General features: G+C 41.2%; 2 protein-coding genes across 4 annotated transcripts in view; both read left to right on the top strand.

Moving 5' to 3' along the window:
- Positions 1-280: 280 nt before the first annotated feature.
- LOC143378700 (arylalkylamine N-acetyltransferase-like 2) lies at positions 281-6,106 on the top strand. Its single transcript, XM_076830619.1, has 5 exons — positions 281-640; positions 3,260-3,441; positions 3,718-3,878; positions 4,678-4,882; positions 5,249-6,106. Exons 1-4 carry the CDS (start codon positions 424-426, stop codon positions 4,877-4,879), a joined length of 762 nt encoding a protein of 253 aa, XP_076686734.1. The 5' UTR covers positions 281-423; the 3' UTR covers positions 4,880-4,882; positions 5,249-6,106.
- An 8,643-nt stretch (positions 6,107-14,749) lies between these two features.
- The window catches only part of Ccap-r (Crustacean cardioactive peptide receptor), a 76,760-nt gene continuing 76,290 nt past the window's right edge, over positions 14,750-15,219 (top strand). The window contains exon 1 of one of the 3 annotated variants that reach the window (XM_076830710.1): positions 14,750-15,103. In XM_076830710.1, coding sequence (XP_076686825.1) covers positions 14,924-15,103 — 180 coding nt within the window. In that variant the 5' untranslated portion in view covers positions 14,750-14,923. The remainder of the gene's footprint in view (positions 15,104-15,219) is intronic. The other 2 variants (XM_076830709.1, XM_076830708.1) reach the window with 2 other exon arrangements.

The following is a 15,219-nucleotide window of genomic DNA, read 5'->3' as shown; positions in this document are numbered from 1 at the left end:
TTTCCATCTGGGAAAAATAGTTTAAGACAACTAAATGAAAAAAAAAACAGTACTTGCGTGAAAGCACGCATCGCCACTTTTCGAAGAGTTACTCGAAGAAAAAAAGCAGTTTAGGAAGCGGCAGTGCGTGAATAGGTGCCTGCTTTCTTATCGAGCCTACAGTCAATGACGCGCAATATTATAAAATTGGAGCGACGCTTGCTGCGTTAACGATAACTAACGCGCATGATAATAGATAGCTGAGCCGTTACACAATTCATCATCGGTCATTCTGTTGAAAGACTCCAACAAAGCAACAGTAGCGTCGCGGAAAAGCTTCTATCAGTTAGCGCGATAGTCTTTGCAGGAAATAGGAGCGTGCTTGCAAGCAGAAGTTTGCTTGGCCCCCCTCTCGTGCAAATTACTTTCAACCGAATAAGTGAAATGGACAAGCAGGAAGCGACGAAGCCACCAGTTTCGTTTCCCTTGAAGCCTCCTGGCCAGGCGAAGGTGTGGAAGGTTGTGGAATGCGTCAAGAAGGGTAGCAATGAAGCGCCGATAAAGTTCTCTATACAAGAAATACCCGAGGACAGGTACCAAGATGTCATCGATCACATGTGTACCTATTTCATTTCCGACGAGCCGATATGCAATTGCATGAGTAAGTTACGATTTACCTCGCTTTTTTTCTATCTTTGTAACGTCTCAAATGGAAACGAAACTGTGTTTTGCTGTGCGCAAAAACGAAGTTTGCGTTGCCACGTTTAGGGTCGCGTGTATTGGCGCGTGGCGACACGATCTCGGTCGTGTTCTCGCATCATAGGTACCTGCTGGGATTTCGTTAATGTGACAACATCGACTCGTATCGTTTCGGGGACGTTTCGGACGGCGCCAAGTGATAAGAACGAGGGGTACATCAAATTGTCTATTGTATCGAGAATGATTTATCTACTCGAAGCACGTGGATAAAATAGGAACGAAAAATTGCCCCTCGTTTTTACTCCGAATGTTGTAAATCTACCAACTGTGAGAAGTTGCTTTTAGCTCTGTTGCTCTTAGCTCTCTATGTTTCCGTATCGTTCTAAGAGTGACAGTCGTACGATATCCCACATAACCGCGCGGAAACAAGATCCACAAAGTGGTGCCAGTGGCGAACGAAATACGCTCGTTAGGAGCAATTTACGGTTCACGTGGAGGCTGCGTAAACAGTTGATGAAACGGACAAATACCATAAATTTCTCTTATCCTCCTGCACATTCTGCTTTGTCACATTTTACCGCCTTGTCCTTCTCCTAACGTGACAGTGATCATTGCTAATCGATGCTTGCCAGATAAAGCTTCACTTGTACGCTTCAGATTTTTACAACTAAGGAAGATTGCCGGAAGCGCAAATGTATAAACACTTTAATCTAAACAAACGCGATAACGCGATATAAGCTAGATAGGAAACGAGAAAATTGCGATTTTCTCGGGGGGAATATGAGATCCAAAGTTTTAAGATTTAGCTAGAAATACGTGAATGTTTATTCCAATTAAAAGGGGGTTGTTTCGGCGCACTGGTTCGGTCCTTTGAATATTTAAACAAAAAGTAATTGCAATTTTGAAACAGTTTTTTAATAGTTTCCAACGTTTCGGTCAATAATTCTGACGATTTTCAAGGAAAGTTAAAATTTATTTTTTTAAGAAAGTGGAAATAAAAATTGATATTAAATGAAATTTTTAGTAAAATTATTTTAAACTCTATTACAGATAATTATTAATAAATATGTGCAGCAAAGATACTATTAATTCTTTTATCGTAGTTTGAAATTCGGCAAGGCGAAACTTCGGTCGATTCCCGATACGGCGGTCATGAACACCTACTTGAAAAACATTTCTATTTGTGTTATTAACAGCGTTATTACTCGACAGAGTAAGAGTTCAGAACAACAGTAAATCAGTCATCTACATTTTACTTTTAACTTTTATTCCTCACCGCAGTATTTGGTGCGGTACTTTACACCATGCGCATATATTACTGTTTTTTAACAGTTTCCAACGTTTCGGTCAATAATTCTGACGATTTTCAAGGAAAGTTCAAATTTATTTTTTTAAGAAAGTGGAAATAAAAATTGATATTAAACGAACCTTTGAATTTAAAAGATTGTGGAAATGTGGCGTTCGTAGTTGGACGTGCGACTCTCGGGTCCGCTGACTGGTGACTGAGGTAAACAGTGTTAAATCAGGCAAGAACGTCCAAACAGTATGCCAAAGGGCACCCGAACGACGCCGAAGCGATGGGGTAGGTGTGGGTATTACTGCGAACTTTTAAGATAGGTTAACTTTAGAACGTTCGATAAAGTGCTGAACTGAATGAAAATCCCTGTTTCCTTTTTTTAAAAGGAAGTTGGGACCTCAATAATTCCGTAAAAAAATGTGAGGACGGGGTAATAGGCACAGTTAATTAAATATACAGAGATTGAAACATCAATGTCGTTGCAGGAGCTACTGCGGACATGCGTGCATTACTGTGTGCCAGTTACTACCGAAATACCAATTACTGCGTAATACTAGAATAAGAAAGCCTATTGACTTTTCTGTTATTCTTTTTTATACTTTTTTTTCCACTTTTATCTTTTCTTGGTATCTTTATACAGTTGCAATTGTAACTCGAGCACCGCGGCTCACTTTGGATGTTAGATTGACGTACGGTCGGAGAAAAGGTTGCGTTACGCAATCGCCAGTCCGCAGTAATATATGCGCATGGTGTAAAGTACTGCACCAAATACTGCGGTGAGAAATAAAAGTTAAAAGTAAAATGTAGATGACTGATTTACTGTTGTTCTGAACTCTTACTCTGTCGAGTAATAACGCTGTTAATAACACAAATATAAATGTTTTTCAAGTAGGTGTTCATGACCGCATTATCGGGAATCGACCGAAGTTTCGCCTTGCCGAATTTCAAACTACGATGAAAGAATTAATAGTATCTTTGCTGCAGGTATTTATTAATAATTATCTGTAATAGAGTTTAAAATAATTCTACTAAAAATTTCATTTAATATCAATTTTTATTTCCACTTTTAAAAGAAAATAAATTTTAACTTTCCTTGAAAATGGTCAGAATTATTCACCGAAACGTTGGAAACTGTTAAAAAAACGTTTCAAAATTGCAATTAGTTTTTGTTTAAATATTCGAAGGACCGAACCAGTGCGCCGAAACAACGCTCTTTTAATTGTAACGATTTATGCGGTCGAAATTCAAATTATTTTATTTGTAAATGTTTGTTACTGTTTCCAGATGGGAAAGACGATCCAGAGTATGTGGACACTTTCAAAGCTTTATGGGTAGAGTTCCTGCAGCAAGGCTTATCCGTGGGAGCTTTCGTAGAGAATCCGAACGGTGGCAAACCGATCCTTGCGGGCTGCAATGTGCTTGGATTGAGTTACAAGGGGGAAAAGGTTGACTCCGACAATTTTCAGGTGATCCTTATCGGTAGCATTCGCAAACAATATTGACACGGCAGATTAGAAATGTCTTTGGGGGGAGTTTCCGAGGATTTCCCACGTATTCGTGGCGTTACAAAGTGTTTATGTTGGATTCGGACTGGGCATCTGGGCAGTCGCGTTGTAAAAATCAAAGAATTAAGTTCAGCTATTTAATTACATTGATGGATCTTGATTGTTGATTAACGGAGGTTCTGCTGTAATTTCCTATACTGCGCAAGATTATTCGTAACGCAGTGTACGCATTTTCAGTCGGAAAGAGGACGGAACGTAATGGAAGTTATAGTAGAGTTCACCAAGCGAGCTAACGTGTACGAAAAATATGGGGTGGACAGATACTTAACCGCTCTCGGCCTCTCCGTGCATCCGTCGTACCGAGGAGCAGCTCTGGGTGCTCATATTCTTAATGCCAGGTAGGTACGCGGGCCGTGCAATTATACCGTCATTCTTTTTAATATCTACGTTACCAACATTTTTAGCCGGCGTCTTTCTGCACGCCGCACAGGAAGAAATAATGATTGAAATAATTTCGCTTAGCTAGAATCGCGTTTTAAACCACTGTGCGCTGCCTCTACGCTCGTCGTGTTTAATGCGGGGACTTTAAACCGGTATGAGTTTGATACCGGTGTTACGTAAACAAAGCTATACCGAAACCGATATCGTACCGAAACAGATGAGTACCGAAACCGTTATAGAACCGAAATAGGTGAATACCGAAATCGTTAAAGTACCGAAACCGAAATAAATACTGGTATTTTTCCGGTTCCTCTTTGGGTGATTTAGTAGGTTAAAGTAATATCTACATAACCCTTATTAATTCGGGATGTAAAAACACCGACATAACGTAATATCTTTTCATAAAAATACCAATATATTAGTATACGTTTAGCGTATAGATTATTGTCTAATAATATTTTGAAAACTGTAATAAAATCCGAAAACCGAAAGAATTACCGGTAAATATAGGTAAATATATCGGTATCTGCATATATCGGTATGCCGTCATACCGGTAATTGCGTATTTCGGTTTCTATAAAGGTTTTGGAGATGGAACCGAAAAATACCGGTATCATACCGGGGTATTTTCCGTTTCGGTAGAAGTCCCTGGTTTAATGCAAGAAATTTCCGCCTAACTTCAATTACCCAGGCCTCCAATTCCTTGCGATTAATTTGCAATTCATTTTCGTCTGTTTCGAATGATGCCTGTCCCAGGGAGAACATAGGATGCGAATACAACATCCCAGTTACTTCTACAGTATTCACTTCCCCAATCTCGCAGAAGCTGGCCACGCGGTGTGGCTACGAAGTGCTCCTCGAGGTAGACTACGACGACATCGTGGACGGTGAAGGGAAGAAAATCTTTCCCGGAATCCAGGTGAAAACCATGAAAGTGATGGCCAGGAGACTTCAATAACATGCACGATTCGTCGCATTCTTAATTCCTCGTGGAAACTTTCCATTGGAAGACCCTTTGAGCGGTGTTTCCCAAACTTTTTTTAGCCGCGATCCCCTTTGGCAATATTCAAATGAACTCCGACCTCCCCTCCCCACCCCCTACATAAGGTAAGGTAAATTTAATAAGGTAAAGAAAAAAGATTAAAAACAGATATTTCGCAGAGGTTGGGAATCACTGCTTTTGGGAATTAAGTGAAAGGACTTTATAGTTAGAAAAATTTATTTAGGCGCTGATATATATGTATTTTGCGTTTTCGTTACGAAAACTTCCATACCTGCGCGCTTAGGCTTATCTAATTTGTTTTCTGTTATTTGTTATTTGTCTCAGTTTTGTGATGATACGATTACCTGTAGCGCGATAATGAGTGTCATCGGTAGAAGCAAATCCAAAGATTTATGTAATAAAGAAATTTTTATGTCCACTTGTTTATGCCGATATAAAGAAATTGCAATACATACCTAATTTTGGAATGCATACGTGTTTCGCTGTGGCTAAAATTCGGAATTTTTCTTGTTCTAAACGCACAGCTTGCAACGACACACAGCGGCGACTTTGCCCAAAATCATGGACTAAAGTAAAACAATTTTCTTTTATTTTCAAACTCTGTGTGGTGTGCTTAAAATTTTTTTTAATTGCTTTAAAAACCGATTTTTAATCTGCAATTCACCAAGGGATATGCAACTTCAAACTTAATAGCGTTAGAAAATGGATGTTTTCAGGCGAAAGTATAAATTAAGCGACGATTTATTGTCGATGTAACAAGACAATCTGTTGATGTTGGTACCTATTATCTAATACGCTCGAAATTCATATTTACGTGAATTGTATTATTTTTTTTAAATATTTCTACAGCCGTGGTAGGTAAAAATACAATACCTATATATGTTTTTCTTTCTTTGAGCGAACAGTAGTGTATCAAGCGAGATCAAATTTCGATTTGGTCCCAGGAGAAGTTCTGATTGAAATTAAATGTGACAATCTGCGATCTTACCAGTTCTATAGTTAAAAAGCGGGTGGTACGCAATTGCGTGTATTCAACATTGTATTATAATAGTTATTAATTACGATTAAATGTGAAGTAGAATGTGTTTTATGTATATTATAAAAGAAACGTGTATAATTGACCTTTTTAAATATATTATAATAGTATAATTCAACACTGTTGATTAAAAGAGTACATTATAATCTTTCTAGACTAATTTATTTCAGCAATTAAACTTAGTGTTGATGATATTAGTTTTGGCCACGTTTTCTGGCAAATTCACCACTGTGCGGTATGCCACTGTCAGCTGGAGCTCCTGATTTGTTGGACACGCGTCACCAAGGAATTAAGGGGTTATACCTAGTCAGGCGGCCGAAAAGTAGCGATTATTTGTGATTTTTTTTTGAAGAAGCGGAAGCGTATAATTTTACAAAACTTTTTGCGTTTCAAAGAGCAACATTTAAAGAACATTTGGTAATTTTTTCGTGGAAAAATATTTACGTTTATAATAAAATAACAAGCGACATCCAAGAAGCATTTTTAAAAATTTGCTTTCGCGGTGAGCACTGCCATTCGGAACTAGATTATTTAAAATCAAAAAACAAAAAAGATTTCGTTAGTATATTAATGTATCCTCAGGTTGACGGAGAGAAATTTCCGAAATATTAAGTTAAAACAACATGGCAGCTATTTAAAGTTGAAATCCTGATCTTTCCTGCAAAAATTACGCGAAAAAATCAGGATTTCAACTTTAAATAGCTGCCATGTTGTTTTAACTTAATATTTCGGAAATTTCTCTCCGTCAACCTGAGGATACATTAATATACTAACGAAATCTTTTTTGTTTTTTGATTTTAGATAATCTGGTTCCGAATGGCAGTGCTCACCGCAATACCAAATTTTTAAAAATACTTCTTGGATGTCGCTTGTTATTTTATCATAAACGTAAATATTTTTCCACGAAAAAATTACCAAATGTTCTTTAAATGTTGCTCTTTTAAACGCAAAAAGTTCCGTAAAAATGTACGCTTCCGCTTCTTCAAAAAAAATTCGCAAATATTCGCCTCTTTTCGACCGCCTGACTAGGCATAACCCCTTAATGGTAGACCCAGTCGAGGGACGTTTCCCTTTGGAGGTATTCTCCGCTGCAACCAGCCGCGGATCTCCGCGAAAAAGGGACGACTAGCGTTCACGAGGCGGGTGCACAGGAAAAGATACGATTGGCAAGGTGACGTTTGCCCGTTTCCTGGCGCGCAAGGGGAACGATACGAGTAAATTACCTGGCAATGGTACAAACGGTCTCGATGTGCGTCACCGGAAAACTTTATTCTGCCGTTTGGTACTTGAACGTTGTGCAGCCGGCAATAGAATTTCCCGCATGCTCGCCACAGTAACTTCGAATTAAAAGCGGAGCTTCTGCGGTGGGCGGACGCCTTTCTTCCCTTCCCGGGTGGAGGATTTCAAAAACCATTCGACCGGCTAATAAAGACGAGAGAAGAAAGCGCGTGGCAGGGTTGCGTGGCTTGACGAACGAAGCCAAATGAGGATCCTTTTAGCGTTCGCCAGATGTAACGCGCGATGAATTTCAATTCCCGTGCTACGCCTAACTGTTTTATCATCGATCGCGCGCCGAAAATGCGGGTGGCCGCGCCTTCCGTTCCGTTTGATAAGCGGCGTGCATTCGGACGCGCATTCAAGATGCACGCAACGAAATTCGGGTGTGACAAGCGTGTCGGCGAGCGAGAGCCCGTAATTCGATGCAGGCTCATTAACGGGCGAGCCCGGCCCGCTCGGTTATCGGATGACTGTTCGCGGTGATAATCGCGTAAGGGAGAGAACGAGACACCGATAGTAATTATTGCGCGATTAGAAGCTCCCCCTCTCTGCTTTTTGCACGCCGAGTCTTTCTTTCTCCTCCCACGCTGCTCCCGCCGCAACTAAATTGCTTTCTGGAACGTGTGCCGGGAACGTCGTCGATAATCTTGACAAATCGAGTTTTCAAACGTGGCGGAGTATAGCTTTCCTGATGCTCGGGATGTCAAGCTCCATTGACGCAAGAGTGATCGTTGCAGCTACTTGTAAATACGGAAGGAGAGTTTAAAGTCTTTCGCTTTTTCGTTACGTTTATATGCGTGCCAGTTTTTAAATTGTTTGCCACTCGCTCGGTAGACTTACTTCACTACTCATTGTCGGACATGCAAAATTCTGACTAACAAGGGAAGATCCCGAAGGCGATAATTCAAAAAATTCTGAAACTTTGTGAATAAGTAGGGGATTTACTCCTGATCATAACGAAATTTTTGTTTGCTGCCCAAATTCACCCGAAGGGGGTGAAATTAACCCCTGAAAATTCGGCTATTTTACGATTTTGTCTTATAACTCGCAAACTGTAAGAGATAGAATAAAAGTTTCAAGTCGAAAGTTACTTCTTTTAATTAGATCTAGCATTTTGAGAAGAAATTATTTTACAGTCCACGAGTTATAATCTATCTATATTGAAATCCTGATTTTTTCGCGTGATTTTTGCACGAAAAATCAGGATTTCAACTTTAAATAGCCGCCATTTTGTTTTAAATTAATATTTCAGGAAATTCTCTCCGCCAACCTGAGGATACATTAATATACTAACGAAACCTTTTTTTTTTTGATTTCAGATTATCTGGTTCCGAATGGCAGTGCTCACCGCAAAACCAAATTTTTAAAAATACTTCTTGGATGTCGCTTGTTATTTTATCATAAACGCAAATATTTTTCTACGAAAAAATTACCAAATGTTCTATAAATGTTGCTCTTTTAAACGCAAAAAGTTTCGTAAAATTATACGCTTCCACTTCATCAAAAAAAAATCACAAATATTCGCCTCTTTTCGGTCGCCTGCCTAGGTATAACCCCTGAAGTAATAACAAATTTTATTCTACTTTAAACTTTCGAAGCCCACTTTACCTTGGTCTGCCCTACACCTAACACAAAAACCACAGATAATCAAAGCAATCTGTCTATCCAGATCGTTGGAGTTGCTCGCAACTATGTTTCACCAGTTCCAAAAACTGTGCACACCCAGTGCAGCTTATTTCTATTGAATTAAAACGTCGTACTTAAATCCTGATTTCCACTCGAATTCCTTTTGAAACGCCCTTTATTAAACTCCCTTTCGGACAAACCGCTGCGACAGCCCGGAATAAAAATTTGAAAAAAGTTTTCGAGATCGCGGAGATCGCCGCGGCTCCTCCCGTCCACGTTTCGCCAGGATCTTCCTCGCACATGCGTACGAGGCTCGCGAACTCCTGTACGCGTGCATCAGCGTCTACGCTCGTGTAAGTAGGGAAGTGGAGTCACCGCGAGTTTGTCCGCCGCCGCAGTCGCGTTCGGCGCGTCGTACGAGCAAGTGCGTTCTCGTTCGATCTGATTCCGTTTTCCGCCACGGTTCTCCCCGAGAGCCCGTCGTCTCCTTCTGCTCCCGTGCCCCTTTGCTCGACCATCCACCCGAATCCCAGCAACCATTGCCAGCCGCAACCGGGAAGGATAATCCAAACATGCACCGACCTTAAAAACGGCCCCGAGGATCCTCGTCGAAGGTGAAGAAGCCACAACGGTCTCCTCTTAATCTCTATAAGATCCCCGTGTGTTTCGCTCCCTCCTTCGTTCCGTTTAAGAAACAACGGGCACCCACTGCACAGAATCAGACGTCGCGTCCTCCTAGTCGGAACGGGTCTCTTCTCTGGTTCCGCGGGTTAGAAATACCTCGTTTGCCAGACATCGACGTAGCCTCTCCGTCGCATTGATTGCTCGGTAATTAGCCGGTGATTCTAATCGTTCCTTCCTTCGCCCCTCGAGAAGAGCTGCGAGTGGTCAGGGGTCGGCCGAAACGAGGCGCGAAGTAAAAAGTGGCCGGGTTTCGCTGAAGGTACGTTTTCCCATATGCGACTGGACGCGAGTTCGAAGTCGATTTTCTCGAAAACGAAGCGCGATATCGCAAAAAGTCACTCTTCCTTTTCGACTTACAAGAAATAAATAAGTCGATGAAAAGGAATACAATTTTTCGATATCGCGCTTCGTTTTCGAGAAAATCAACTTTGAAGTTCGCGACGTTGCGTAGGAAAAGCTACCTTAAGGAACGCGAACTTACGGCTGCTTGGGTTCTACCCGTCTGCTTTCATTTTTGTTTTGCGACGTCGTTGTGAGTTCGGTTTTCGGGGAACGGAGAGGGACGCCGTTTTGGGGGACTGGGTGGCCGGATTGATCGCGATGCATCGCGTTCCAATCAGTTTCCCCTCGCGAACGGATCGTGCTCGTTTCAATCGAGTCGATAACCGACTACGCGATCGGGTACGCGTTTAATCGGTCACATGGGAAACGCAATATGCAGCCACGTCGAGATATCACCTCTGGCCGGGGGAGGTAGGTAAAAGTACGTAACCTGTTGCGGGGCCACTGAGACTATCAACGCGTTCGTCGCTCCTTGCCGGAATCGCGTTGTGCACTTCGGTTCCTTCGATTGTGGATACCGAGATAAATTACTTCGTTCTTATGATCTTGTTTCATTAAAGGGGGTAGCTAATTCCTTCGCTTGCTAGGTTGAACCGCGTTTAAAAATTCTATTTTCTTCTAAATTCTAATTCAGATTTCTATACTCTAAATTCTAATTCAGATTTCTAAACTCTAAATTCTAATTAAACGCAAGTGATTAAGTCACCTCGGAGTGGCACTCGTGGATGGAGGCACAAAGGTAGAGTTCATTAACGAAGAATCCATCGGATACCGTTTATTCGCGGAAGCAGATTCGTCAGGAATTTAGCGAGATCGGCCATTGATTGGGCAAAATGGGGAAGGGCGCGACAGGATGAATATTATCTGCCTGTCGCGATCCCTGGATCGAACTAGCAAAAAGAGGACGCGGAAAAATACCGTTATCTGAATTAAAACGAAAAGAGGGGGAGATAGAAGGACAGCTAGATTTTCAATAAATGTGTCGGACTCGATTCTTTTTTTCTCCGCTTTGATTCGTTCTCTTTGTTGTCGGATAGGATGTGACTTCTGTTACGGATTCAATGCTGCGCGCTTCTCATCGCATTTTTTTTTAAATCTCCAATAATTTGCTTTTATTAGAACGAAAAAAAAATGTATTTTTATTAGAAAGTCTATCGACGACAGAGATTAAAATCTTCAGGAATAGTACGGTGATTTGGACACTTCTTCGCGACGATTCGAACTCGACGCTCGTTTTTAGAATAATTTTCCATAATGCTGTTATCGGGCGGGGAAATAATAACCACCGAAAGGATAACGCGCGTGCTACCCAACTTTTCCATTTACACATTAGCATTCGCAAAGAAAGTTGCGTAAGGATAATAGAAATGAGAACCTCGCAGCAACGCCAGACCTTTGGTTCCACATAAATTGTATCACCATAATTCCTGTGCACGTTAAACTTCCCATTGCTGCGATTAAGTTAACGTTTGAACCGTCGCACAGTGGTTCGAGCATACTACATGCTAGCTGGACAAAATTATTTTTTCGCGGTATTGGGTTTATATGGGGTTCAAATTGTTAGAAGCAAACCTGATTCGTACCACAGTTTATTATTTCACTAAAAATATCAATAAAATAAAAATATGACTAATTCAATAAAGGAAAAAGAACAAAACGACAGTGGATATTGTGCTTTAACTATAATTATCAGTTATAACATTATGATTATTCCTGTAATTTCTGAGTTTTCTATGGAATTTTAAAAAAAATTTCGAGCCACAGTTGACTCACCTAACATAAAATGGCTATTAAAACAGTGTTTTACTATATGTTCCACGAAGTTCCACGTTATAAGGGTTGAATGTACGGAAAGTAGAGACTTTCTAGTTTTTTTTTAATCACACGATCGATCTGCAGAAATTTGCAAAACTATATTTTGTGAATTTTTTCCGAGTGCGACGCTCGGCAGGAGGGATAGCACAGTTGTTATATTTCTATATATTTAACTATTAATTTCTTGTTAATTCCATTACATTACATTATAGAGTCTGAAATATAACAACAGTGCTATCTCTTCTGCCGAGCGTCGCACTCGAAAAAAATCACAAAACATAGTTTTGCAAATTTTTGCAGATTGATCGTGTGATTAAAAAAAACTAGAAAGTCTCTACTATCCGTACATTCAACCCTGGTAGCGTGGAACGACGTGGAACATATAGCAAAACACTGTTTTAATAGCCATTTTATGTTAGGTGAGTCAACTGTGGCTCGAAATTTTTTTTAAAATTCCACACAAAACTTAGAAATTACAGGAATAATCATAATGTTATAACTGATAATTACAGTTAAAGCACAATATCCACTGTCGTTTTGTTCTTTTTTCTTTATTGAATTATTCATATTTTTATTTTACTGATATTTTTGGTGAAATAATAAACGGTGATACAATTTAAAAATAATTTTGTCCAGCTAGCATGTAGTATGCTCGAACCACTGTGCGTCGATTGGATTCTTGGACCTCCGAAACAATTAATCACGCGAGACGTATTATTATTAAAATATTTTAATTATTCGTTAATATTCGTTGAAATATTTGCTTTATATTACGACAGAGAAAATACGCGCAAATCAGACGTCTATGTTGAAATCAAAATAGTTGCATGTTAATTCAAATGTAAAGCACAGCAATTATTTCCTCTCCGAGTTCCGTATCTGTGTTCAAATGAAAATTCGCGTGTTAAGGGGAAATTATGAATTTCAATCCGATCCGATTTTGAATATCTTTCGGCGAATTCAGCATGCTTCTAACGATAACGAGACGCGAAGAAGAATAATCATCCAATTGGAATTTCCCCATTACGGAGGACGAACGAGATTCGTCGATTAATAGATGCGATAAGTACATCTGAAACATTTCCTGGCGCGGTTAGCTCTCTCTAGTCAGCTCCCTAGTTGTTTCGCTAATTACTGCCTCGACCACCGCAAAGTCACTATTTTCAATAAAGTCCGTAAGCTACAAATTACACCTGCTCCCCGCGAAATTTACATAACTCCATCGGACACCCGCGTATTTTTTCCGCCAATAATCACGCCTACCACGCGAAGTCTGCTCTTTCATGAATAAATCTACATGGATTCCGATAAAAAAAAAAAATCCCGCGAAAGTAGGGAAATGAAAATTTCTTCGCTCGCTTTATCTCGATCGATCGGGCTTCGAGCTTATTAAACCTGCTGCGTGGTCATACCTGGCAGAGAGTGACTTTTCTTCTCTTTCGCCTCCACTTGGCGGATGTATCGCGCAAAGGTCAGCCCGAGAGAAATATAGCCGCCGTAACGAAACGCTCCCACGTACCGTGGAAACGTTATTCCTCCCGAAACAGGTTCCCCTCTTCCGCAAATCCGGATCTTTCAGAGGCGTATTTGCAACCGACCGCGTCGCGACCCTCTGCCCGCCAGGGATGCCAAAGTCCCCGGGGTCATTCTTGCATTTTTTGCCCCGCGGACGTCGCTCACGTCAACGATAACTTTGATCCTCCAGCAACCGTCAGCCTCGTCCATTCGGCACCGTTAATGGACCCCTTTGATGGAAACCACGGTATCCTCGTGCGCGAAACGCTCCACCGTTCCCATACAGCGATTTTAATGGGATTCCTGCTGGCCCTCGCGTCTCATTGTTCCCGCTCGCGGGGCCGTCGAATCGAATCCGCGAGAACAAGCTTCCTTTGAATCCTCGATTTCACGGATTACCGGTAAGATAGCCTTCGTCACAGAGGTGAAGTAGCTACGCGCTAGCCCTGCGCCTCCTCGTGCCAGCTGTATTCGCCTGAAGCAAAAAAAAAAAACCGGCGTATCTAGCTTTTTATCTGACTTTAGTCTGTGCTCATCGTCTAAGCCATGTGCTCAGTGTCGAGTCTTCATTGTAACCTAAATCAGCTGGCGTCTCTGTTCGGACAGAGGTGCCGCCGGTTTCATTAAGGGGTCATGCTCGGTCAGGAGGCCGAAAACAGGGTGGTCTTTTTGGGAATTTTTTACTCAAAAGCTATAATATATAGCTTAAAAATTTTTTTTCCTTTTAAGGATTGCATCTAGTACTGTGCATCGTAATTTTTTTATTTAAAAATGTTTATTAATAACTAAGTTATTGTCCATCACTCGAAGGCTCTCTAATAAAAAGACTTCTGCGGTGACCACTGCTGCTCGAAAGTCGATCATCTAAAATAAAAAATTCAAGAGAATTTACTTATTATATTATATTATCTAGTATTTGAACGAAGGTTTCTTCGAAATATTGATTTGGGAAAAAATGGCTGATGTTTAAAGTAAAAGTTTCAATTTTTATCATAAACCTTGCCTGATTTTCGTCAATTACAAGAAAACTAAGCAACGGATAAAAAAATCCTTCCTTCAAATACTGGATAATATAACATAATAAGTAAATTCTTTCGAATCTTTTATTTTAGATGATCGACTTTGGAGCAGCAGTGGTCACCGCAGCAGCCCTTTCTATTTTAGAGAACCTTCGAGTGATGGACAATAACTTAGTTATTGCTAAATATTTTTAAATAAAAAAATTACGATGCACGGTACTAGATGCAGTCCTTAAAAGGAAAAAAGATTTTTTGAGAAATCTGTTACAGCTTTTGAGTAAAAAATTCCCAAAGACCACCCTTTCCTTGGCCTCCTGACTGAGCATGACCCCTTAAATTTCATGGACCTTCTGCTGCAATCCAACCAAGCCAGGAGAACCAAATAATCTCCTTGTTCCTCAGAGTCCTCCTCGCGGCTCCTTGCCCAAGTCAGTGAATCCTCGAAAAATCACTGACACACCGTTACCTTGTTGAACGGTGCAGACACGAGCGTGTCGGTGGATGCGTGCAGATGGATCGGAAAGGCTGTAACCGGGAGCCCAGTGGACGGGCGAGATCGGCCGACGCGAAGTCATCGGACGCTTAGCCGGGGATTTCAGCCAGGAGATGAATATTTCGCGGCGAAGCTCCAGCCCGTGAGCGTCGAGACCAGGGGACGACCAGCTCGGTACGAGTAGCGACGGCATGTCCGAGGAACGGGACGGGGAACGGGTGACCGTTCGGAACCAGACCAGGCTCCTGCTGGACGGGCCGATCCAGAGGGATCAGTTTGGGAATCAGCTCGGCAGCTTCACGGAACGCTTCAACGTCACGCTGCGCGATGGGAACGCCACGGAAGAGATCGACTCCTTCTACTTCTACCAGGTGAGTTAAAGAAAACACGCCGCCCTATAAATACGAGCCCGTTTCGAAAGCGAGAGCGCTAATCAGCTTCCAGGAAGCGCGCGTTCATTGAGGCTACCACCTAGGCAGTCGTTTCT

The sequence above is a fragment of the Andrena cerasifolii genome, chromosome 2 (assembly GCF_050908995.1).
Source record: "Andrena cerasifolii isolate SP2316 chromosome 2, iyAndCera1_principal, whole genome shotgun sequence".
Lineage (NCBI taxonomy): Eukaryota > Metazoa > Arthropoda > Insecta > Hymenoptera > Andrenidae > Andrena > Andrena cerasifolii.
This window is presented reverse-complemented; position numbering and strand designations above follow the sequence as displayed.